The 24,820-nt window shown below is 40.2% G+C and overlaps 4 protein-coding genes across 8 annotated transcripts in view; 2 read left to right on the top strand and 2 right to left on the bottom strand.

Annotated features, from left to right (window-relative positions):
* Positions 1-24,820, bottom strand: part of LOC144459925 (uncharacterized) — a 54,446-nt gene that overhangs the window by 21,089 nt on the left and 8,537 nt on the right. The gene's annotated exons all lie outside the window — the stretch shown is intronic.
* On the top strand, positions 637-23,199 carry LOC144459876 (uncharacterized). 3 transcript variants are annotated; one of them, XM_078164675.1, is made up of 5 exons: positions 637-793; positions 3,753-3,808; positions 22,046-22,405; positions 22,621-22,679; positions 23,081-23,199. In XM_078164675.1, exons 2-5 carry the CDS (start codon positions 3,760-3,762, stop codon positions 23,135-23,137), a joined length of 525 nt encoding a protein of 174 aa, XP_078020801.1. In that variant the 5' UTR covers positions 637-793; positions 3,753-3,759; the 3' UTR covers positions 23,138-23,199. The 3 variants fall into 3 exon arrangements, 2 of the variants coding, with proteins under 2 accessions (XP_078020801.1, XP_078020800.1); XM_078164674.1 differs by lacking the exons at positions 637-793; positions 22,046-22,405; positions 22,621-22,679; positions 23,081-23,199 and adding exons at positions 4,078-4,437; positions 4,627-5,309 and having other exon boundaries at positions 3,755-3,808; XR_013488660.1 differs by lacking the exons at positions 3,753-3,808; positions 22,046-22,405; positions 22,621-22,679; positions 23,081-23,199 and adding an exon at positions 1,780-1,955.
* LOC144459779 (uncharacterized) lies at positions 6,301-10,301 on the bottom strand. 3 transcript variants are annotated; one of them, XM_078164421.1, is made up of 6 exons: positions 9,937-10,301; positions 9,318-9,369; positions 8,925-9,193; positions 7,750-7,805; positions 7,014-7,361; positions 6,301-6,845 (listed from the first exon to the last, which is right to left on the bottom strand). In XM_078164421.1, exons 3-6 carry the CDS (start codon positions 9,116-9,118, stop codon positions 6,658-6,660), a joined length of 786 nt encoding a protein of 261 aa, XP_078020547.1. In that variant the 5' UTR covers positions 9,119-9,193; positions 9,318-9,369; positions 9,937-10,301; the 3' UTR covers positions 6,301-6,657. The 3 variants fall into 3 exon arrangements, with proteins under 3 accessions (XP_078020547.1, XP_078020548.1, XP_078020546.1); XM_078164422.1 differs by having other exon boundaries at positions 9,318-9,344; XM_078164420.1 differs by lacking the exon at positions 9,937-10,301 and having other exon boundaries at positions 9,318-9,555.
* Positions 20,725-24,820, top strand: part of LOC144459879 (uncharacterized) — a 39,730-nt gene continuing 35,634 nt past the window's right edge. The window contains exon 1 of the mRNA XM_078164678.1: positions 20,725-20,972. The gene's annotated coding sequence lies outside the window, so the exon portion shown is untranslated. The remainder of the gene's footprint in view (positions 20,973-24,820) is intronic.

Raw genomic sequence — 24,820 nt, 5'->3', positions numbered from 1 at the left:
TAAAGAAAATCCCGACACCGTCTGCGCTGCTTTCGCCTATTGAAATTATACTTGTACCCTTGGACCATAAATCAGACACATTCTTATCTTCATCATCAGAGGTTATTCTCATTTCTTGAGTGCATATGATATCGAAATTTGTTTTTAACAGGTAATCGATTTTTAGCTGTCTGGAAACAACAGATTTAACACCACAGACATTTAATGTAGCGATGTTAAGAGCGCACATTGGATGTTATATTTATGGTGTGGGTTTATTGTCATGACGTTTACTCTTAGATGATCGGGATTTGACTGAGGAGCCGACTTTGGCTGCTGATTAACAGGCTTTGGTCTGGGTTGTTGATGCTGGGCAGGTTGGGTAAAGCGCAGGAGGCTATTGCTGCCGTTTCACTTCCTAGATATTTCTTTTCGTAGAATTGTAGAGGAAGGTACCGCCTTTCCCGCCTCTGATTGGCTAGACGGGATCTCCTCCGATTGGTTATTTGATTTGGCCGTGAAACGAGAGAGATGACGTTTCACGGCCAAATCAAATAACCAATCGGAGGAGAGCCCTTCTAGCCAATCAGAGGCGGGAAAGCGGTACATTCCTCTACAATTCTACGAAAAGAAATATCTAGGAAGTGAAACCGCAGCAATAGCCTCCTGCGCTCACTGAAGATCTCTCAATCACTCTCCACAATAGGCTCTGCGCTGTGTACTGACTCTGTATTGAAAGACAAGCTTTGACTCAAACACAAGTAAATTTTGTCGTCTTTACACACAGATCGTCCCATGACTGAAGCCATCCAAGGTAACGTGTGAATGTGTTGATGTTGGTGTTGTCATGATGTGAATCCTGTTGTACAGATTTCCTATGTGAGGATTGGTGGATTAGACAAGATGTTAACAGATAATAATGTGCTGGCTTCTCTCAGTAAAGAGACAATTCAGCAACACTTTAACAGACATGTGATTGATTGAAGACAGATCATCCTAAAAGCTGATCCACCTAAAAAGCTCCTCTATGTGACTTTAAACAACAGCTGCAACATTTAGGAAAGAGACACACTTTCTATTTGTCTTTAACTTTGAATATTTTCTCTTGTCTATTGTTTATAAGGGAGCACAGCATTTATTTTCATTTCATAGAATTCACTTGACAGCTTTATTTGCACTTTGATTCTCTTTCCTTTATATGCAGGCACATTGACTCATGGAACATGTTTATCTGAGCTGCAGGTTCACACTTTAGGATTTTCTGCACTCCTGCCTCGTATTCACAAAACATCCATCCTAAAGCTTAAAGTAGCTCCTAACTGGTTGAGTAAAGAGAAACTCCTGATAATAAGGAGTCAGTCCTGACTTGAACATGTTTTTGGTGTTTGACCTTTTAGCACTCAAACTGTGTCGTCAGTCTGTGAGAAGTCAGAGACAGTCCAGAGGACTCCTCAGTCACCAACAAGTCCCATTCACCTGCTGCTAGGAGAGCACTCATTGACTTTAACCACTGGCGCCATCTTGTGTCAGAAATATATTACTGCAGCTTTTGTTCTTTGAAAAGTCAGGCCTACATGTGTGCAGGAGAACAAATAAGCTTTCCATTGCTGTGGTTGTAGTTGACATAGTTTTTAGTGCTGATGCCTGGTGTCCATCAGTTGTGTGTGATAATCAGGATAATAAATACAAAGGAGTATTGTGATGACTAAAGACAGACTGTAGATTGTCTCTGTGTCACCTGGAATAAGTGAACTTTGATGTCATGTGTTTGTGACTCTTCACCTCTGTCTCCTCTCACAGGGAGAAGATGATGTGCATCATCCTGCTGCTCATCAACCTGACCTCCTGTGTCTGTGGTTAGTTTACACCTTCACTTTATTATCCACAAACACTAAAGACTAAACACACTGTCAGACTGTTGATTTTTGCTATCATGTATTACCTGTGGTATCTTTCAGCTCTTTAGTTTTGCAGCCTTCCAGCTTTGTTCTAAATAAGAGCACACTGTTATTCAGTCAATCAGTCAAACTCTCCACACAAACATCTATAGATGGAGTTTAAAGGCTCACATGTTAAAGTTGTCAAAGTTCAATTAACATGCACATTCTCACTGTTTTTTTGTGGTGCTAGGAGTTGATCCCCTTGGACTTGTGCTTTTAAAGAAAAGATGACTCCTGCACTCACTTTTACTCTGCTTTATTTATTCATCAACGTTTCGGTCAAGCATGGACCTTCATCAGGACATAAAATGCATCTGTGGTGTGGCTCCCTTTTAAACACCACCAGCTCAACGTAATTAGGTGGTCACAGGTGTTTGTCATCATCAGTCGTTAAGACAGTGACTTCACCACATCTCACCTCACTATGAATGCAGGGGGTGAGAGAAAAAAAGGGGAAGGGATTCAAACATTTTAAATGTGGAATACATACTCCCAAGTAACAACACACATCAGACAATGAGGCTAAAATACACACACATATATATATATATACACTCAAAAATCAAGACAAATGCATCAAATAGAGCACCAATACCAGTCAACCTGTCACTCTCAAGAAAAATAGAAAAACATTTAATCATAAACCTGACTCACTATTTACAATATCAAAACTACTCTTTTACAAACACACACGTCTGGAGTTCCGTGATCCAAAAGGCTTCTCGTCTGAGAAGTGCTTCTTTTAGATCACCTCCACGTCTAGACAAGACCACTTTTTCAATTCCACAATACCTAAATGCTGTGATTGGATGATTGACTTGTTTAAAGTGGACTGCTAAAGGGTTATCCAGGTTGTTGTTGTTACGAATAGCCGAACGATGTTCAGATATTCGAACTTTTAATGCTCTTGTTGTCATTCCCACATAGGCCTTAGAGCAAGTGCATTTAAATAGATAACACCTGTTGTTGAGCATGTGATGACTCCTCTTATTTTATATTTTTTTCCAGTTAGAGGGTGCGTAAATGTGTCACATTTAATGGTGCCGTTGCACCGTGCACACCGCCCACATTTATAATTACCATCAAGAGTAGGAAGGCCACTCTTAGGTTTTTCAAACAGGCAGTCGGCATGCACTAATTTGTCTTTTAAATTCTTTCCACGACGAAAGGTGATTCTAGATGGTGTCTCAAATAAATGGCCAACGTCTGGATCACTTGAAAGAATGTGCCAGTGTTTTCTGATAGAATGTTTTAGCTCATATGATCTGTCAGTGAAGTTGAGAACACACACTGCTGAGGATTTATCTTTTGTCTTTCTATCACCTTGTGGTCTTGTTATCACTTTTTGTAGAGCTGCGTCTAAACATTTATCTTCATACCCTCTTTCCTTGAAGCGTGATTTCATTATGCTCACTTGGTTATCAAATGACTCCTTTGTATCACAAATTCTTTTCAATCTATGGAACTGACTCACTGGGATAGCATCTTTCATATACTGTGGATGGTAGCTATCCCTATGTAGAAGGTTGTTCCTATCTGTGGGTTTTCTAAAGAGGTCTGTGATCAATTTGTTATTCTCTTTTTTTAATGCATAGATCTAGAAAGTTGACAGTCTGGTTATCATGTTCTAGTTTAAAAGTGAGTGATTCACTCCTACTGTTCAACCAGTTTGTGAACTCTATGAGTTGTTCTAGTGACCCGTTCCATAGGAAAAAAATGTCATCAATATATCGTTTCCAATATTTAATGTATGGTAGAAAAGGGTTCACTGTGTTGTCTAGAACATTTCTCATTTCAAATAATCCAACATAGAGCCTCTGTCTCCTCTCACAGGGAGAAGATGATGTGCATCATCCTGCTGCTCATCAACCTGACCTCCTGTGTCTGTGGTTAGTTTACACCTTCACTTTATTATCCACAAACACTAAAGACTAAACACACTGTCAGACTGTTGATTTTTGCTATCATGTATTACCTGTGGTATCTTTCAGCTCTTTAGTTTTGCAGCCTTCCAGCTTTGTTCTAAATAAGAGCACACTGTTATTCAGTCAATCAGTCAAACTCTCCACACAAACATCTATAGATGGAGTTTAAAGGCTCACATGTTAAAGTTGTCACTTTGTCTGCTCCTCACTTTCCCTCTCTGTCTCCTCAACAGGAACATTTGTAGTCAATGTGACACAGACCTCCTATCAGGCACAGGAGAACCACAATATCACACTGGAGTGGATGTTCACAACTAAAACTGGCAGCTCCCTCCACTCCCTTTATATCTACTGTGAACTGTTAACTGATCTCAGAGCCTCAGGTCTGTTTAATCTACATGGAGGTGTTGAGGTCCCAGAGTCTCAGGATGAACAGTTTACAGGACGAGTCCAGTGTGACAAAGACGTCCTCAGAGAGGGACGACTCAGACTTCATGTGTCCAGACTCAGGACTGACGACTCAGGACTGTATATGTGTGATGTGCTCACAAAGTATGGGAGGAACTCTGCTACATGTCGGCTCAATGTCACTGGTAAGTTGATTCAGTGAAACTTTATTAACAGGTTCAATTCAGCAGATTTTCTAGATGAATAAGAACCTGAGAGGAGACGTGTTGTCGACTTCTACAATCCACAATCCTTACACTTACACTTACACTTTCTTTTATAGTGAATTGTTTTTCTTCACATGAATGACACAGATTTGTTTGGTCTCTTTACAGCAGGGAGGGATCGACCTGAACCTCAGACACCAAACACAACAAGTCGTCCACAGCCAGAGAGTCGAGGAAGGATCGGCCTTTACTGTGGACTGGCAGCAGCAGCTCTACTGAGTGTTTGTTTCTGTGTATTAATTCACCTTCAGTCCAGAAAACAAGATTTGTACTCACACTCCAGTGGAGGATTAAAGAAAAGTTCATCAGATGATGAGAGGAAACAGTTTGATCAGGAATGTTATGGAGACAAAACTGTTAGAATTACATTTTATACCACAGAGACACAGAAAACGTGACGTTCACACTGACTGTCAGGTGATAAAACTGTATATCAGGACACATCAAACACACCAACAGGTAACCATAGCAACAGCTTTAATGCTTTACACACCACACATGAGTAAAATGACTGCAAACAATCTGTGAAAGTTGATGATGATGTGAACTGAAGACTCTTCACATCTGCCTGTTGTGATGTGTGTGTCTCTGTGTCGGACTCTCCTCTGTGAATGAGTCATCAGAGCACTGATCCAGATTTAACTCTTAAACTCTGAGACTGTCTCACTCCAAATTCTGATTTAAGCACCAGAAATACTTGTTTATTGAACATTTGTTGCTTTTATATATTTATTTATTTATATTATTTCTTGAATTCCTCAAATTCTTCAAAGTTACAATGAAAAGTCTTTCTTTTAATAAGGTCTTATAGTAAAGACAGTTTTTATTGATCTCTGTGTGTTGTTGCCTTCATTGTTCATTGTGTCATTGTTACTAGTGTGCTCACTGATCCATTCAATGTTTTAAAGATGTCTTTATACATGTCCTGTGTGCAGCTTAAGCTAAGCACAGAGAGAGCAAAACTATCAGCACTGAATCAAATATAATACAGTTTGAACTTCACTCTCCTGTGGAGGTTTCACAAAGTAGCTTGAATGTAAAATCATCTATTTCCAACCTGATGTTGCTGCTGTAACATCCAAACAGCCTCCTCCTCTAGCAGCCATACCTGGGGCCTCATGTAGAAAACTGTGCGCACAATCCACACTAAATGTTTGCCTAAGTACCAATGAGGAAATGTACCTATGCCCAAACAATACTCTGATTTATACAAGCGTGCGTACGCCTCTTTGTGCACTATTTTCTTTTATAAATCCCACATTACCTTGGAACTGTCCACACCTGGACCAGCCTCATGTCCTGCCATAAATGGTCAATGCAAAGCACCTCATTAATGCTGATGCAGAGACACGAGACAGCTGATCAGTGGTTCTTTACAGTAAATCACAGCAACGACCAAGAGGAAAACCAAGAAGGAGGACAAATGTCTGGGCTCCAAACATTCTCGCCTCATTAGATATCCGTTATGTCTTCTCCCTGATACCTGGCCATTGTTGTTTTAGTTCTTCAGTTGAATTAAGTGCATACTGTTGTAATGCAGGACAAAGGGAATCTCTCAGATAAACTAACAGCATAAGGTGTTTGTGATCATCAGGAACATTTAAAGAGCCTGATGGTCTAAATGATCACAGCTGTAACCTGCAGACAGGTGAGCATTTCTAAACAACAAGAGCTCCCTCGGCTGCTCTTTGTCATTAATACACCTGTTAGCAACTCAGAGCTTTTCACTCAGCTCACACACAGTGAAAGAAGGACAGTTAATAACACACAGTAAAATGTTCATGATGTCATTTGGTGATTTATTTCAACCACTGAAAAAATGCTCAGACAAAAATGCAAACAGCAACATTTTTATTTATCTTTATTCCAAAAAGACTATAAAAGGTTTAACACTGTGCAGCTACTCTGACTTTAGTTCTTCTGACATAAAACACGTTCTGTAAAAGGAAAAACATCACGTGGATCATTGAATCAATGACAGTACAAATCCACCATGAACTCAGCTGCATTAGTTTGAATCTGCATCAGTTTGAAACGTTCCAGCTCGGCATCATTCTCCAACACAAGAACCAGTTCTGTCTTCATCCTGCTGGTGGATTTCTCTTCAGAGCAGCAGAAGAGTAAGAAAGATGAAACATTTTATTGATGTGCTACAGAACACATCTTCATGGTCCTGCAGGATTTTAAAGAACAGTGACGGACAGCCAGTACAGCCAGTAAAACCAGTACAGCTGCTGCTGCCAGTCCCAGTACAACACAGAGGCTGATTCTTCCCCGACTCACTGGTGCTGGTGTTGGGGTCACTGGTTTGGGCTTGTCAACAGCTGCTGTAAAAAACATTAAAAACATGTCACTGACAACTTCCTGTACGCCATGAAGGCTGTGACTGACAGGTGTGAAGGATGACAATGATCCATCCATCATTGTTTAAGGGCTGAGAGCTGCAGACAGACAGACAGACAGACAGACAGACAGACGACCATGAGTCAACTCACCAGTGATGCTGAGCGAGAACACTTTAACCTTCCTGCCAAAGTCAGTGGCCATCCTGCAGAGGTACACACCCGAGTCATTTATCTTGACTCGGGACAGATGAAGGCGGACACGTCCTCCTCTGAGAGCGTCTTTGTCACACTGCACCCGTCCTGCAAACTGCTCGTGCTGAGACTCCTCAATACAGTTGTCCAGATGATAGAAGACCTTCAGCCCTAACACCTTCTGACAGTGGATCTTCAGTGAGGGGAGGGGAATGTCGGTTTCAGACGAGAAGCTCCATTCAACTTGGATGTCGCTGTTCTCCTCTGCCTGGTACTTCAGAGGAGTGTCATAAGGCTTAGACACCCCTGAGAGGAAGAGGAGGAGAGAGGAAAGAGATTAACGGAGGCTCTAAATGTTGGGTCACAGGCTGCACTCATCACATATACACATTAAATCACAAAGTGTTCATTCATAACACATTATAGTATTTATTCACCTTTACTGCCAGGTATTTGCTCAAAAATCAACTGACATTGTCATCCTTCGAGCGATGCTGCCAGCACAGCTAGAAATACTGACATCAGCCTGTATAAAACCCAGCATGTCTGAGATCCTTCATCCCCAAATACCAGAAAACATGACGTCAGTGTCTCCAGTTTTTAGCCCGAGTTGTGAAGTCAGAAAAAATGTCATAGCTGAGAGTGTGTTTAGTCTTTAGTGTTTGTGGATAATAAAGTGAAGGTGTAAACTAACCACAGACACAGGAGGTCAGGTTGATGAGCAGCAGGATGATGCACATCATCTTCTCCCTGTGAGAGGAGACAGAGGTGAAGAGTCACAAACACATGAGATCAAAGTTCACTTATTCCAGGTGACACAGAGACAATCTACAGTCTGTCTTTAGTCATCACAATACTCCTTTGTATTTATTATCCTGATTATCACACACAACTGATGGACACCAGGCATCAGCACTAAAAACTATGTCAACTACAACCAACAACTTTTTTTTATTTTTCCTGGCGACACGTGTTTACAATAAAAAAAGAAAGAAAAGAAAACATCAAAAATAAATAAATAAATTGCTGCAGTACCGTGTTTCTGCCACAAGATGGCGGCAGTGATTACACTATAAGTATTGCCCAAACGCTATAAAGTAGACAATCAGGACAAGGTGAGGAGTCCAGTCGACTTCCCCCAGCTCTCACAGATTCCAACATTGCAGCGATTAAGTCGCCACAACAACGTCAATAAAGAAGCAGTTTATTAATATACAAACTTTATTTCGAGACAGGTTTGTCATGTTAGTGGTGAATGACCACAAATGTATTAAAGGCAGGACTTTCCTCTGTGGGAATAAAATCTTGGTTTGGGTCTCTCTCCAGTGGCTCACTGTGGCTTTGACAAAAATTATACTAAAATGAATAAGATATGATTTAACATTTTAATTCTCCTCATCATTGTTGTATCAACTGATTCTTTCATTCTCCAGCTGGCTGCTCTAACTTTTTGCCAAACTTAATACTGGGGCCTAGTCTTAAGTCTAGGCTGTCTTTAGACTCCTGATCCCAAAACAGAAAACTGGTTTGCCATCACCACCACCAACGCTGCAAAGTTTAAGTAGCCCACCACAACATCCTAAATAGCCCTGCTGAGTAGCCAGCGTGTGTTTCAAACATGTTTCCTTTGATCGTTCAGGCTGTCGACCCCTGGTTTGGGTTCAGATTAATAGATCTCTGCCTGACAGTCCTAACCATGAAAACCTCTCTATATGTCAGCACAACCCTGCCCGGGGAGCCGCATGTGCTGCTGGGTCTTTATTTGATGTGGGCCATATGTGATGATTGACAGGAGTTGCTTTTCTATTGTTTTGGAAGGAGCAAACATCTTATTTCATCCCCACATATCGTCCACATAAAGTCACCTACCGCTTGTTGCTCTTCCAGGCTGAGAGGCTCTTGGTTTTGTTTTGGTTTCTTGGTGTCCGCAGTGCAGGCCGGAGCTTGTGCAGTACGGTGCACTGCAACACTTGTCTTTCAAAAGAACCATCCTCCTCTAGTGCAACCAAGGTATTTATCTCGCCCAAGTCCCGCCTCGGAGTCCCGCTGACGTACATGCTCATTTATGGACTCTTGCCTTGGAACCCTCGGTGACATTGAGGGAATCCCTCTCCCATGGACATGGACCAGATGCTTTACTGAGAGAAGCCAGCACATTATTATCTGTTAACATCTTGTCTAATCCACCAATCCTCACATGGGAAATCTGTACAACAGGATTCACATCATGACAACACCAACATCAACACATTCACACATTACCTTGGATGGCTTCAGTCGTGAGACGATCTGTGTAGAAAGACAACAGTGTAGACTGAAAATACATATCCAAGGAGAGTGATGAAGTGTCGCTGTATTCCTTCAGTGCATGACAGAGTCGCTGCAGTTCCGCTATCCAACTCTACTGAACTTTTGCCTGGCAGTACTGCGTCAGCGCGCTTCTCCTTCCTTTGAGAATCTTAACAGTAACTGGGGAAACCCCATTGGGACACGCCCAATTCTGTTTGAGACGTTTGTGAGCAATGCTTTCTCCCCTTTTACCTTCCACTAAACAAAATGCTTGTTCAGGATGACCCAGACCACGTCCAGGTCCATGTTCATGTTGTCAAGAGTAGCAGCACACTGTTAAATATGTTGTCATCTTTTGAAAATAAACATTAATAAAAATGTTGCTGTTTCCATTTTTGTCTGAGCATTTTTTCAGTGGTTGAAATAAATCACCAAATGACATCATGAACATTTAACTGTCTGTTATTAACTGTGTGTTATTAACTGTCCTTCTTTCATTGTGTGTGAGCTGAGTGAAAAGCTCTGAGCTGCTAACACGTGTATTAATGACAATGAGCAGCCGAGGGAGCTCTTGTTGTTTAGAAATGCTCACCTGTCTGCAGGTTACAGCTGTGATCATTTAGACCATCAGGCTCTTTAAATGTTACTGATGATCACAAACACCTTCTGCTGTTAGTTTATTTGAGAGATTCCCTTTGTCCTGCATTACAACAGTATGCACTTAATCCAACTAAAACAACAATGGCCAGGTATCAGGGAGAAGACGTAACGGATATCTAATGAGGCGAGAATGTTTGGAGCCCAGACATTTGTCCTCCTTCTTGGTTTTCCTCTTGGTCGTTGCTGTGATTTACCGTGAAGAACCACTGATCAGCTGTCTCGTGTCTCTGCATCAGCATTAATGAGGTGCTTTGCATTGACCATTTATGGCGGGACATGAGGCTGGTCCAGGTGTGGACAATTCCAAGTTAATGTGGGATTTATAAAAGAAAATAGTGCACAAAGAGGCGTACGCACGCTTGTATAAATCAGAGTATTGTTTGGGCATAGGTACATTTCCTCATTGGTACTTAGGAAAACATTTAGTGTGGATTGTGCGCACAGTTTTCTACATGAGGCCCCAGGTATGGCTGCTAGAGGAGGAGGCTGTTTGGATGTTACAGCAGCAACATCAGGTTGGAAATAGATGATTTTACATTCAAGCTACTTTGTGAAACCTCCACAGGAGAGTGAAGTTCAAACTGTATTATATTTGATTCAGTGCTGATAGTTTTGCTCTCTCTGTGCTTAGCTTAAGCTGCACACAGGACATGTATAAAGACATCTTTAAAACATTGAATGGATCAGTGAGCACACTAGTAACAATGACACAATGAACAATGAAGGCAACAACACACAGAGATCAATAAAAACTGTCTTTACTCTAAGACTTATTAAAATAAAGACTTTTCATTGTAACACTTTATTCTGACAGAAAAACAACAGCACATAGAGATCAATGATAAATGTAATAATATATTGAATAATGCTGTTTTGAAAGAATTTGAGGAATTAAAGAAATAATATAAATAAATATATAAAAGCAACAAATGATCAATAAACAAGTATTTCTGGTGCTCAAATCAGACTTTGGAGGGAGAGAGTCTCAGAGTTTAAGAGTCAAATCTGGATCAGTGCTCTGATGACTCATTCAAAGAGGGTCCTCCACACAGAGTCCTGTTAGTCCTGATGGACTGTTCCTCTGACAAACTCAACGTCTGTGGAACCATCTAAAGTGGTGTTTGGCACACACAGCTAATAGAGCTGCTGCTGCTGCTGCTGCTGCTGCTGCTAGTCCCAGTGCAACATAGAGGCCGATCCTTCCCTGACTCTCTGGTTGTGGACTCTCTGGTTGTGGACTTTCTGATGGTCTCTGAAGTTTGGGCTCATCAGCAGCTGCAAAGGACAGAGAATAAAATGTAACTGTTGTCTGACAGAGAAGCATTTTACTGCAACAGGAGACAAGATAAACACAGCAGACTGATGGGGAGAATGATTTGTCTCAGTGACAAAGACTAAATATCAGACTGTTCTTTATCAGTGGTGTTACTGTGATTTGAAGTGTTGTCTGGTACAAGGATTTCCTTCATGATAAATAAAATTATTTTGCATTGAAATGAATATTTTCATGCTTCAAACTTTATATTGGAACTGTCACACAGGAATATGGATAAATAAATAAAAATTCTCAAATGCAGCCTTACAGAGCTGTTAGCAGGCTGTAGACTGTAGTCTTGTTTTACTGACTGAGCTCTACTGAATCAACTTACCAGTGACATTGAGCCGACATGTAGCAGAGTTCCTCCCATACTTTGTGACAACTGCACACATATACAGTCCTGAGTCATTAGTCCTGAGTCTGGACACATGAAGTCTGAGTCGTCCCTCTCTGAGGACGTCTTTGTCACGCTGGACTCGTCCTGTAAACTGTTCATCCTGAGACTCTGGGACCTCAACACCTCCATGTAGACGAAACAGAGACAATCTACAGTCTGTCTTTAGTCATCACAATACTCCTTTGTATTTATTATCCTGATTATCACACACAACTGATGGACACCAGGCATCAGCACTAAAAACTATGTCAACTACAACCACAGCAATGGAAAGCTTATTTGTTCTCCTGCACACATGTAGGCCTGACTTTTCAAAGAACAAAAGCTGCAGTAATATATTTCTGACACAAGATGGCGCCAGTGGTTAAAGTCAATGAGTGCTCTCCTAGCAGCAGGTGAATGGGACTTGTTGGTGACTGAGGAGTCCTCTGGACTGTCTCTGACTTCTAAAAGGTCAAACACCAAAAACATGTTCAAGTCAGGACTGACTCCTTATTATCAGGAGTTTCTCTTTACTCAACCAGTTAGGAGCTACTTTAAGCTTTAGGATGGATGTTGTGTGAATACGAGGCAGGAGTGCAGAAAATCCTAAAGTGTGAACCTGCAGCTCAGATAAACATGTTCCATGAGTCAATGTGCCTGCATATAAAGGAAAGAGAATCAAAGTGCAAATAAAGCTGTCAAGTGAATTCTATGAAATGAAAATAAATGCTGTGCTCCCTTATAAACAATAGACAAGAGAAAATATTCAAAGTTAAAGACAAATAGAAAGTGTGTTTCTTTCCTAAATGTTGCAGCTGGTGTTTAAAGTCACATAGAGGAGCTTTTTAGGTGGATCAGCTTTTAGGATGATCTGTCTTCAATCAATCACATGTCTGTTAAAGTCTTGTTGTTGAATTGTCTCTTTACTGAGAGAAGCCAGCACATTATTATCTGTTAACATCTTGTCTAATCCACCAATCCTCACATAGGAAATCTGTACAACAGGATTCACATCATGACAACACCAACATCAACACATTCACACATTACCTTGGATGGCTTCAGGAAATTTTAAGAGCTGTGAAAAAGGGACAGCAGCATTCCCTGAGTTGATGTCAAGAGTCCTCCATCCATATCAACTGTCAGCGTGCTGCCGACTCTTGTATTTTTAAGGAGTACAAACACATTCATAATCCCACTCTTTTCAGGCATATCTTATCATGTTCATAGCACTAAATTGATACACATGCAGATGATAACAGACAACACACTGTCTTACAAGGTCTTATCTGCCCATCAGAGATGTTCAGTTGTGCAAAGAAAGCTGAGCCCAGAAATTTGAGGTCACAACACACCGAGACATCATACATGGGAGTCGTCGAAGGTTGAGTCACGGTGTGGCATTAAAGTCCCTGATTGGTTCATGTTGTGAGTGTTAGTTGAAGTCTTCCTCTAAATCTCTCTGAGTCTTCATATTAAAATCATAAAGTGAAGGCAGCTGCACTTTTCACAAGCAGCTTCTCTCCACCGACCACAGTGCATGATGGGAAACTCTCTGCTCTCCACTAATCTAATCGAGTTGAATCCAAACTTTTCTTTATGTTTCACTGTAAAGATGATTTGATTAGACTTATTGAAGGATTATTATCTTCATAAATACAAAGTGACTAAAAGTCTCTCAGCTGATTGAGTCTGTCACGAGTTGAGCTGATGAAGTTACAAACAGATACTTCCTCATGTCAAACATTTAGTGTTCAGGAGACAGACAGGGGGACAGCTCTCGTCTTCAAACACCTAAGTAAGTCAAACATATTGTATAATTCAGCCTTTGTCTTGTTTTAATTGTGTCCATCAACTGTGCTTCATTTACTGTTGTTAGTTTGACTGACCAATATTTGAATTCACCGTCGACGCAGAATAGAAAGTAACTGCGATCATGTCAGATGTCCAGGTCAGTCTACCAGTAAGAGTGAAATCTACAGCTCATACAACCCCACTTCAAAAAAAGGGAAATGTCCCTTTGGGGTGATGCCTTAACATGTCTAAGTGCTCCATAACTGAAAGCAAACACCAACTTTCACAACTGGGGGTCTGAAATGAATTTCAAACAAATAACACCATTGAAACTTTAAAGCAGGGGTCAGCAACCTTTTGGATGTCTTGTGTCAGGTTTTAAAATTTCACAAAAAGCCCAAATTTCTCAAAAAAAAAAAAAATCATAAAAATCTGAGAAAAAAGTGGTGATTTTTTGCAAATAAGGCATAAAATTTAGCAAAAATAGAAGTCCTGAAATTTCGCAAAAGTTTGAATGACTATGTGTCTATATTACACACAAAGTCAATGCAAAGACTGGGAATAGACTGGCCTTTTGTGTCTCTTGCTGTCAAAAACAATGGTGTATTTTGAGCCTAGTTAATTATCTCAGATTATTTTGAATCAAATTGTTCGTTTAATTCACCATTAGGTTATTTTTTATTAAAAATGTTTTGCCATCCCAAAAAGTATATTAAATATTTTTTATTGAATTACTCTGCGTGCCCATGTTAATGACCTTGTGTGCCATCATGGGCGCACGTGCCATACAGTACACAAAAACCACCATGTAAAACTGTAAAGAGCTGTTGTGCGATTGACTACACAAATATATTCAACATGAGAGCAGAACTATCTTTTTACAGTAAAAAATAAAGACAAGCATCACTAAAATTTACAAACACAACTACAAACCAGCCGTGGAAATGTGGGAGTGCGGGTTCTCTTATTGCCTACCTCTGCTTTAAAGACACAGTTTCTCAGATCACTCTAATCAGATCATCCCAAACCCGAACTCTGTAGATCTCACAGATGCTTCCAGGTTTTCTTTGAATGCCTGGTAACTCTGGCACTTCAGTGGGAGTTTCAGCGTTGTGAGGTAGGTTGAGGTGACTGGCACAGTAATCTCCGGAGATACTTCAACATAAAGGTGCTGGGGAAGTATACTCCAACCTGTCCAGAACTTCAGGAGGAGTTGTAGTTCCTGAGAAGACCCTACAAAGACAGTCAAATATTTTAAAACACAAGAACAAGCTACATTATACCTTTTTGAAGTTTACCCGAACATCATTAGTCACTGCTTCACTGTAGAGTGATTTTAAAAACTTGGACTTTCTACAGTAAAATAAAACATTGTTTACAAAATGTGATTTTTCACCAACATGTTTCCATAAATATGGACTCAATGTGAATAATTAGCAACAGCTCTAGGAGATGTACATTGTTCCAAATCAGATCTATTTTTTTCTGAGATAACATTTATAATCTGACCTTTTTCAATGTAGTCTCTCAAAAAGCCTGTGACCAGGCATGTCTCCTCCACCTTGCTGTGGTTATCCTCATCCTCACTATCTGGCATTGGCCAGATGATCCTTTTCAAGATGGTCTAAGAAGTAAAAACATTTTCAAAGACTATAAAGTAAAAGGGTATATTAACAGAGTAGAGCTACTTTGCAAAGAACTATCACATTTAGAAAAGTACAGGTAGAAAAGGCAATCTTAACTGTATATAAAAATGGAGGCTTGTTATCTGAATGATAGAACTCCAAGATGTTACACTTAAAGCCTTATTCCAGTTTTATAATTACAATGACAATAATAACCATAATGATATTTATGTAAACAGTCAGCAGTTTCATATGAGAAGCTAATTACCTGTGAGTCCATCACTTGTTCTGCCGATCTTGGGAAAAGGACCTCGGCTAGGGCCGGACGCTCTTTAATCATGGTGACAACACCGCTGTCTTTCAGCCCCCTACGGAGCTGCTTCATTTATGTTCTTCTCCGTTCAATGACCTACAAAAATAAATTATCAAAGAGTTTGTTAAGTATAACTTACATATAGTTGTTGGTGGAAAAAAAATAAGACAACATTACACTAGTGAATCTGTTTGTTTTACAATATACTTAGCATAATTATTTTTTGTTGGACTACTTTTAATGTTTTTTACCCAATAAAAGGGCGGAGAAATAAAAAAAAAGTGCAAATACATGTAAATCTTTTTTCACATTTACTTAATTTCATTTAGAATTATTCATATACCGCATGCTGTAGGATTTTCTCTGCCAACCACCTCCTGTTGTCATTACTGATGCAAGGAAGATCCCAGCTGAAGGCCAAGTTGTTCACCTCGCATCGTTCCTGTGGGGTCAGTTCCCTCTGACTATCAAGCTGCAATTAATAAAGTAAGGCAATGGTATATCACTTTTATGGCCTATGCTTTTTATGTTAAATACAAAGTAAACATATTTGCATGATAGCATAGGAATAATCAATTCAAGTGAAAAAAAAAAGTAGCGTCATGAGGAAATAAAACAACTTCAAGTGACACTTACTATAGACACCACATCAACAACATCTGTATCAGGGCAGTCAGAAAGCTCAAGTGCAGCAGACTCCTCGTTACTTCCAACAATTAGCTGCAACATTGCTGGACTCAGTCCAGTGAATCGAGGACCTCCATGAATAAAAGAATGTCCTATGGCACGTCCAGCTACTCGGAAAAGGTCTCCATCTATCAGGGGTCTGGAAGTGGATGGGACCTTGTGATCGCCTGTCCCATTGAACAGAAGAGTTCTGCCAGTGCTCTCTGAGAGTCAAAAACAAAAACAAAAGATACAAATACAAGCTGATTTCTGGTGAGACAGTAGCATTATCCTGAGTTTTTTTAATCGCAGTTCAAGGAAATATCTAGCTCTGATAATGCTTTACGTAGTGCCACACAAACGGATTTGGGTGAGTCAAAATACCAGACATGAGAGAAGACAATTTTCAGTTAAAGAATATTTATTTGTGAGAATTATGTGAAAAATCTGTACAAGACAGCTTACGCAATGACACAATGCGCCCTCCGTTGTCAATTTGAGATCAATTTTGGTGACCAACCTTTCCAAATCCAACAAGGGCTTTAGGGCCAACTAGTCAGAGCCAGTTAATCTAACCCCACTACTTCTGTTTGAGGCGAAATTGTATGCTTTTTTACAAACAAAACAATACAATAAATTGTTAAAACTCACCGAGGTCAAGGTTCCATTACCATGGACAGGAAATGCCGTTTTACCCCATCTCCAACAGCTGCATCACCTGAAATACAAGGAGTTACTCTGTAGACTTAATAGGAATGTGTATGTAATGTAGGGGCCAATCTATTTCAATAGGTTTTATTCCCAGCTCAACTACTTCCTGAAATTAAAGCAGCTCCTTTATTTCATAAAGGAGCTGCTTTAATTTGATAATACAGGTGTGCCTGATCATGGTTGTTGTGACTGCTTCAGTAAGGCACATCTGGGTTAATCAATTTGGCATGTAATGTAAGACAGGAAATAAACGAGCTGCTTTAATTTAAGGAAGTAGTGGAGCATGAAGTCTATTCAGCTAGTTAAAAGATTTACTTCAGTTTTAAGTTACAATCACTGTTCTTGTTACAAATTCTGCAGTAAAACACATTTAATGAAAGATACCTACCAGTCAGTATAACAGAAAATGGGCTTGCCCAGTCAATTCCTGTTTTTTTGTAGAAAGTTAGAATCTCCATTTCATGATCTTCCTCAGTGGATCTGAGATCAAGCCTTGCAACCAACTCTGGCTTGAGTTCAGCATTGTTGAGCAAGGTTTCTTCAGCAGTTGAATCTGAATTATTTTTTCTTGGAATGATAGCAGGAAATTGTTAATACACTCTAGAAATCTAAAACATAATCCATAACAGTTCAGTGTGTGAGACACACTAATAAAATAACAATAAAAAAACAATTGTGTCAACTGATGTTTTAGGATCATAAAATGTCTGTAGGACTTCATGATTTACACCATGTAAATTCATGTATAAACAAGAAATATGTCTCACTTCTCACAACAGTCAATGTGGCCTTGAATCTCAGAGAAGCTAAATATCTCTGCACAGTAGACACATCCACCATTGGTCCAGTTGTTTGAGGAGTGAGGGTCACACTGGGAGGATCCTAGCATAAATGAGATGATCGTAACATAAATATGCATCAAGCAATCAAACATCTTTCTTTACATAGAGAGCTTGGTGGATTTTGTACAGACATATTTCAGTTGTGAGGGTTACTGGCTGGGGATTTCCTTGCCAATATTCTATCATACTCTAAAGAATCAAATACTACATACTACTAAACATACATAATACTAAACAAATTATTACCTGCAGGTCAATGTCTTTTTGGAGTGGCCTTATGTAAATCACAGCTGCCCCCACTCCAAGTTCTTTGTTGCACAGGCCCTCTGGAGTATACCCATCCTTTGGGCAAGGAATGATTTCCAAGACCTTGGACTTTGTAGATCCCCGGCTCCGCAGGAGTTGAAACCCACCACAGTGCTTTAGTTGTGGAAAGTTCAACTCTAGGTGATCGGAAAAGTCAGATGCACCACAGTATTTATCTGAGGAAAAAACAAAACAAAACAGTATTATAACCGGCTTGGAGGTAAAATGTAAACAATTGTGCTTTTTTAACACAGTGCTGGTACTGCCCTCAGAGGTGCTTAATAGAAAAAAACCCATGTTAATACACATGCACCTGTTTGACTGAGATGTAATTTCTCTTTGAGTGAATAAGATGTGCTTTTTAAGAAGAAATAAGATGTACAATCATTTATTAACACATTTGAAATTAAAATATGTAAATATGTACAATGTTTACATTGTACATGTTTTATTCATGTAGTAGCTTTTGTAAATTTTAGTGATGCTTGTCTTTATTTTTCAGCAGTCTGTAAAAAGATAGTTCTGCTCTCATGTTGAATATATTTGTATAGTCAATCGCACATCAGCTCTTTACAATTTTACATGTGTTTTTTGTGTTTTCACGGCATTCAAGCTAATGGTGCCTCTCGTCTTTCTGCCATTCAGCGGACGTAAACCCTGTGACTCCTCCATGCTGTGACGTCATGTACATACCCTCTTTACAGGATGATGTTAGCTTGCTATGGCATTGCTGCCTGGCGCACCTCCTCTGGTGCCCTAAAGTTAGCTAGCTGACCAGTCTTTGACATTTTAAGTAGCACAGCTGAGGCATTGGTCTTACTGACTGCGATGGCCACACCTGTGGCCTCACAGCTGGTCTAAATGTCAGTAACCCTCTGGCACTTACACTTTAATTTCTTTCTAGTGTACATTTAGTTAATTTCGTCCTAATTTAGTTTACTTTGTTTCAGGCACATGGCACATTACAGACAGAAGGCAACACACATGGGTTTTGTTTTATACAACATACACACATTTTATTTAGCATTTTCATAGTACATTAGTTCTAATTGTAGCGCGCACATTTAGTTAACTTTTGTACAGTCAATATTTTGTTCTTTAGTTAAATGCAGGGGCGGAAATCCCGGGGGGGGGGGGGGGGGGGGGGGGGCTGGTGGGGGACATGACTCCCCCTTCAGTAAAGCTGTACCCCCTCTAGAATAATTTGAGACACAATTAATAATTTTTGAACAATGCAGTAGTATTTATTGAAAGCACAATGTAAGCGGTGCTCATTATAATCGCGCAATAATGTGCTATTTAAATCTTAAAAGATTTAGTCCCCCCCTCCCATTCCTAGTAGTGGTATATCCCACACTCTTTCCAACGGGTGGGGCTGCTTGGCAGGAGCAGCAGCGTGTGGCTGTTACCGCTGTCCACATCGTGCATCGCAGGGTAAGATGTTCACTCACACAGACACAGTTTAACTTACACAAGTTACAACACATCCCATTTACTGTTACAACAAGCCCCAGGCCCAGGCTGATAATATAAACTGTCTGCAACATTTCTCCTGCATTGTTCAAAAGCCTACTCAATTACGAGTGCTGCTAAGCTAAAAGCTAATGATTAAGCTCAGAGTTTAGTGATAGAGAGGACAGGAGAGAAAGAAGAGGGAGAGGACAGGACAAGAGCAGTCAGTGGCAGAGCGGCTCGTAGCTAATTGGTACCTGTCTGTAGGCTCTCCACCTGTCAGTGAGACAAACATGAAAGACGTGCAGACGAGGAGCGGTCATTACGCGCGACTATTACGCATGGTTGTGAGGTGCGCAGCGGCAGATCTCACAGCACACTGTTTATAAACCAGTTTAATTGCAGGAAATGTTTAGTTTTAGTTTTAGTTTAGTCAGTATAGACATTCACTCTGCCTGTTGGAGAGATAGGGAGAAGATTAAAGCGTCAAATTGCAGTAACTTTTTTTCCTTGTCCCCCCCTGGAATTATTCTTTAAAATTTTACTGTTTATTGTCCCCCCCCAAACTATGAAATGGGATTTTCACCCCTGTCAACAGTGTCACAAAAACAACCACTGCACGACATATAGAGGGTAACTCCACTGGTCAACTACACTAACAACCTCATAACCATAGTATATAATATAATACATATTTCAGACCAGAGAAAACTTTCGTCAGTGTTCCTCATTTATGTACAACAAGAGCTGTCCCCCTGTCTGTCTCCTGAACACTAAATGTTTGACATGAGGAAGTATCTGTTTGTAACTTCATCAGCTCAACTCGTGACAGACTCAATCAGCTGAGAGACTTTTAGTCACTTTGTATTTATGAAGATAATAATCCTTCAATAAGTCTAATCAAATCATCTTTACAGTGAAACATAAAGAAAAGTTTGGATTCAACTTGATTAGATTAGTGGAGAGCAGAGAGTTTCCCATCATGCACTGTGGTCGGTGGAGAGAAGCTGCTTGTGAAAAGTGCAGCTGCCTTCACTTTATGATTTTAATATGAAGACTCAGAGAGATTTAGAGGAAGACTTCAACTAACACTCACAACATGAACCAATGACGGACTTTAATGCCACACCGGGACTCTATGTTGTAGGACCGGCCTTCATGATGACTCGCCCATTGCACTCTTGGTCAACAACGACCATGGGTGTACTATTTAAATTCATAACTCAGTATACGTTTGCGACTGGAGAATACTTCCCCCTAATCAACACAGTTATCCTACACAGTTTCGTTTCCTTGCCTTCAACTGACATGGTTGAAGGCAAGGAAACGAAACTGTGTAGGAGGCTGAATTGTGTTTTGTCTGTGTTGACCAGACACAAAGTTGCTGTGGTTAATCATGCATAAACCATTTCCTGAACACAGTGAGCCAATACTCAAAAAAGAAGGAGGCTAAAACGTCCCTGTTGCTTTTGCTTTTGGTGGTTGTTCTTCATTGGCTGGCGCTGTCTCTTAGTGGAAGATTCTCTCATGTGCAGCTTGTCCCATGACTGAAGCCATCCAAGGTAATGTGTGAATGTGTTGATGTTGGTGTTGTCATGATGTGAATCCTGTTGTACAGATTTACTATGTGAGGATTGGTGGATTAGACAAGATGTTAACAGATAATAATGTGCTGGCTTCTCTCAGTAAAGAGACAATTCAACAACAAGACTTTAACAGACATGTGATTGATTGAAGACAGATCATCCTAAAAGCTGATCCACCTAAAAAGCTCCTCTATGTGACTTTAAACAACAGCTGCAACATTTAGGAAAGAGACACACTTTCTATTTGTCTTGAACTTTGAATATTTTCTCTTGTCTATTGTTTATAAGGGAGCACAGCATTTATTTTCATTTCATAGAATTCACTTGACAGCTTTATTTGCACTTTGATTCTCTTTCCTTTATATGCAGGCACATTGACTCATGGAACATGTTTATCTGAGCTGCAGGTTCACACTTTAGGATTTTCTGCACTCCTGCCTCGTATTCACACAACATCCATCCTAAAGCTTAAAGTAGCTCCTAACTGGTTGAGTAAAGAGAAACTCCTGATAATAAGGAGTCAGTCCTGACTTGAACATGTTTTTGGTGTTTGACCTTTTAGCACTCAAACTGTGTCGTCAGTCTGTGAGAAGTCAGAGACAGTCCAGAGGACTCCTCAGTCACCAACAAGTCCCATTCACCTGCTGCTAGGAGAGCACTCATTGACTTTAAGCACTGGCCCCATCTTGTGTCAGAAATATATTACTGCAGCTTTTGTTCTTTGAAAAGTCAGAGTGTGCATCATCCTGCTGCTCATCAACCTGACCTCCTGTGTCTGTGGTTAGTGTACACCTTCACTTTATTATCCACAAACACTAAAGACTAAACACACTGTCAGACTGTTGATTTTTGCTATCATGTATTACCTGTGGTATCTTTCAGCTCTTTAGTTTTGCAGCCTTCCAGCTTTGTTGTAAATAAGAGCACACTGTTATTCAGTCAATCAGTCAAACTCTCCACACAAACATCTATAGATGGAGTTTAAAGGCTCACATGTTAAAGTTGTCACTTTGTCTGCTCCTCACTTTCCCTCTCTGTCTCCTCAACAGGAACATTTGTAGTCAATGTGACACAGACCTCCTATCAGGCAGAGGAGAACCACAACATCACACTGGAATTCACCTTCACAACCAAAACTGACACTTCCCTTAAGTATTTATATATTAATTGTGAGAGGAGAAATAATCTCAGCGCCTCAGTCCTGTTTCGTCTACATGGAGGTGTTGAGGTCCCAGAGTCTCAGGATGAACAGTTTACAGGACGAGTCCAGTGTGACAAAGACGTCCTCAGAGAGGGACGACTCAGACTTCATGTGTCCAGACTCAGGACTGATGACTCAGGACTGTATATGTGTGAAGTGTTCACACATTATGGTGGGAGCGTTGCTACATGTCGGTTCAGTGTCACTGGTAAGTTGATTCAGTAGAACTTTATGAACAAGTTTATGATAAATAAGAACCTGAGAAGAAAAGTGTTGTGAACTTGTGTTATCAACAATCCTCACCTTCTTGCAATATCTGTGAAATATGTTACAACTTAATCTGTTGTGGATTTTTAGTTTTCTTTGTTAGTCAAATGTTTTTTCTTCACATGAATGACACAGATTTGTTTGGTCTCTTTACAGCAGCGAGGTGTCTTAAAAACATTCTTGAATCAACAAGACGACAGAATTCTGAGAAAATTGTACGTTCATTAATAATCTTCTGCCGACTGATGGTTATTGTTATAATGTAAAATGTATTGTGTTCAGTTTATAATGTGTACATATTGTAAATAAATCTATATTTATAAGAGAAACCTTGTTATGACTCTTGTGTGTGTAAATCTGTTCATATCAGACAACTGTGTGTTTTCAAGAACTAAAAGAATTCAACAACAACAACAAAGATAATTATAATGAACTTTATTGCCTCTGAAAACAGTTACAAATTACTGCTTTACATGTTGCATTAATGATGAGGAAATAACTTTATAATGTGACGTGGTGTTTTTCTACAACCACAGAAACAAAGACATGTAATGAAAGAAAATCTGAGGCACAAAACTGTAAACTCTTTAATCCTCACTTTAATCCTCTGCTGCAGGCACAGGAGCTCTTCAGCACCTCCTCCATGGCAGGTGTGCTGCACCTCGTTAACTAATGCAGCACACCTGGGCAGATCTGCAAGAGAGGGAGAAGGGACAGCAGCAGAGAACACACACACACACACACACACAGCTTTAACACCCCCACCCTTAAAACAATGAATAAATGGATGTCAGCCAGGGCCGGACTGGGACAAAAATTCAGGCCCGGAGTCATACATCCACCCAGGCCACCCAATCCACACATTACATGCTCACACACGTGCACGTGCACACGGACACACATATGGGCTGAGTAATCACCAAAGCTCATTATTCCAGACTGACAGTCAACAACTCTATTAAACACAACTGTAACAGCAACCCTGCTCATAGTCCTCCAGTCCAGTGCTTTTCTCTTCCCTACCCTCACCAAATGTGCCCCTCAATAAACCAGGACTCCTATATGAATGTGTATTACGCTGAACGAAACAACATGATTGTATTATTTTATTATTATTAGCTTATCATAATCAATATGGCAACACCCATATTCAATGCAACAGTAAAACAAGCACTTGCGGGCCAGGCCACCGGGGAACTCCCCGGTTCTCCCGTGGGCCTGGCCTCCCTGTTATCTGCCCCTATACTGCATCTGTTATCTGCCCCTACTGCATCTCAACACATTGGCATCGGCTATGCTTATGGCCTAGATAGATAGATAGATAGATAGATAGATTCAAGAGCATTATCTAGACCTGCTCTATGTGTAAAGTGCCCTGAGATGACTTTTGCTGTGATTTGGCACTATATAAATAAAACTGAATCTAAAAAAATAGATAGATAATCAGTGAAGTAACGTTGCTGTGCCTCGTGCGTAAATGCGCATATACTTGGCGTATCTGGAGATTTAAATAATCAATGAAGTTACTGCTTCCCACTTTTTATTCCCCTGTACAGTGTTTCCCTGCAGAGCTACAGTGGAAGGATCATAACAAAAAATACAAAAGACTGTAACATTAAAAGATATCTGCCTGAGGTTATTAAATACCTGCAGCGAGCACCCCACCCCACCCCACCCCGCAGCAGAAACAATAAGCGCGTTTCACCATAAAGAGAGACGCTGTGCGCATTTACGCACGAGGAACAGCAGCGTCCCTTTTATTATTAATATTATTATTATTTATCTGTCTATCTATGCAGTAGGGGCACAATATTGGTTTAACAATAAAGGCCTCCAAATAAAATTTCGCTTAGGGCCCCAGTTTGGTCAGGGGCAGCCCTGCTTTAATGCCACACTGTGACTCCCTTCATGATGACTTGCCCATCACTCTTTCAGTCATGACTATCAGTGACTCAAAGTAAAAAAAAAAAGAAGAAAACTGGAACAACTGAAAACCACGGTCAACAAAGGAAGTAAAATAAGTGATCATTTCATAACTCTAATTTCCTGTTCTCTCCCACGTGTTAGTTGACAAATATTCTCAGACACCTTTGTCTTCACATGTTCTATTTTCCACGACAGTTCATCATCCATCATCACTCCCAAAGATCTGAACTGTCAATGTAAACTCCATCTATAGACAGTGAGAGCATTTCATCCTTTCTTCCATTAGCAAAAACCATGAACTCAGTTTAATTCACATGTAAGGATAACGTGTTACCATGGGTTGTCAAACACTTTGATTTTTTCATTTCTTCTCAAACTATTTCAGTTTTGCAGGAAAAAAATACTGTGTGACTTGATCTTTCTTTGCTGC

This window comes from Epinephelus lanceolatus, chromosome 22 (genome assembly GCF_041903045.1).
Source record: "Epinephelus lanceolatus isolate andai-2023 chromosome 22, ASM4190304v1, whole genome shotgun sequence".
In the NCBI taxonomy this organism is placed as follows: Eukaryota; Metazoa; Chordata; class Actinopteri; order Perciformes; family Serranidae; genus Epinephelus; species Epinephelus lanceolatus.
Note: the sequence above shows the minus strand (reverse complement) of the source record. Positions and strands in the feature narration are given on the sequence as shown.

Bases quoted from the DNA above. Each gene is read 5' to 3' on its own strand.
- LOC144459779 (XM_078164421.1), bottom strand. From the start codon at position 9,118: ATGAGCATGTACGTCAGCGGGACTCCGAGGCGGGACTTGGGCGAGATA. The intron at 7,806-8,924 runs GTAGGTGACTTT...CTCCTCTCACAG, and splicing joins GCCTGGAAGAGCAACAAGCG to GGAGAAGATGATGTGCATCA. The intron at 6,846-7,013 runs GTGAGTTGACTC...TGTTTTTTACAG, and splicing joins GTTCTCGCTCAGCATCACTG to CAGCTGTTGACAAGCCCAAA.
- LOC144459876 (XM_078164674.1), top strand. From the start codon at position 3,760: ATGATGTGCATCATCCTGCTGCTCATCAACCTGACCTCCTGTGTCTGT. The intron at 3,809-4,077 runs GTTAGTTTACAC...TCTCCTCAACAG, and splicing joins CCTGACCTCCTGTGTCTGTG to GAACATTTGTAGTCAATGTG. The intron at 4,438-4,626 runs GTAAGTTGATTC...GTCTCTTTACAG, and splicing joins ATGTCGGCTCAATGTCACTG to CAGGGAGGGATCGACCTGAA.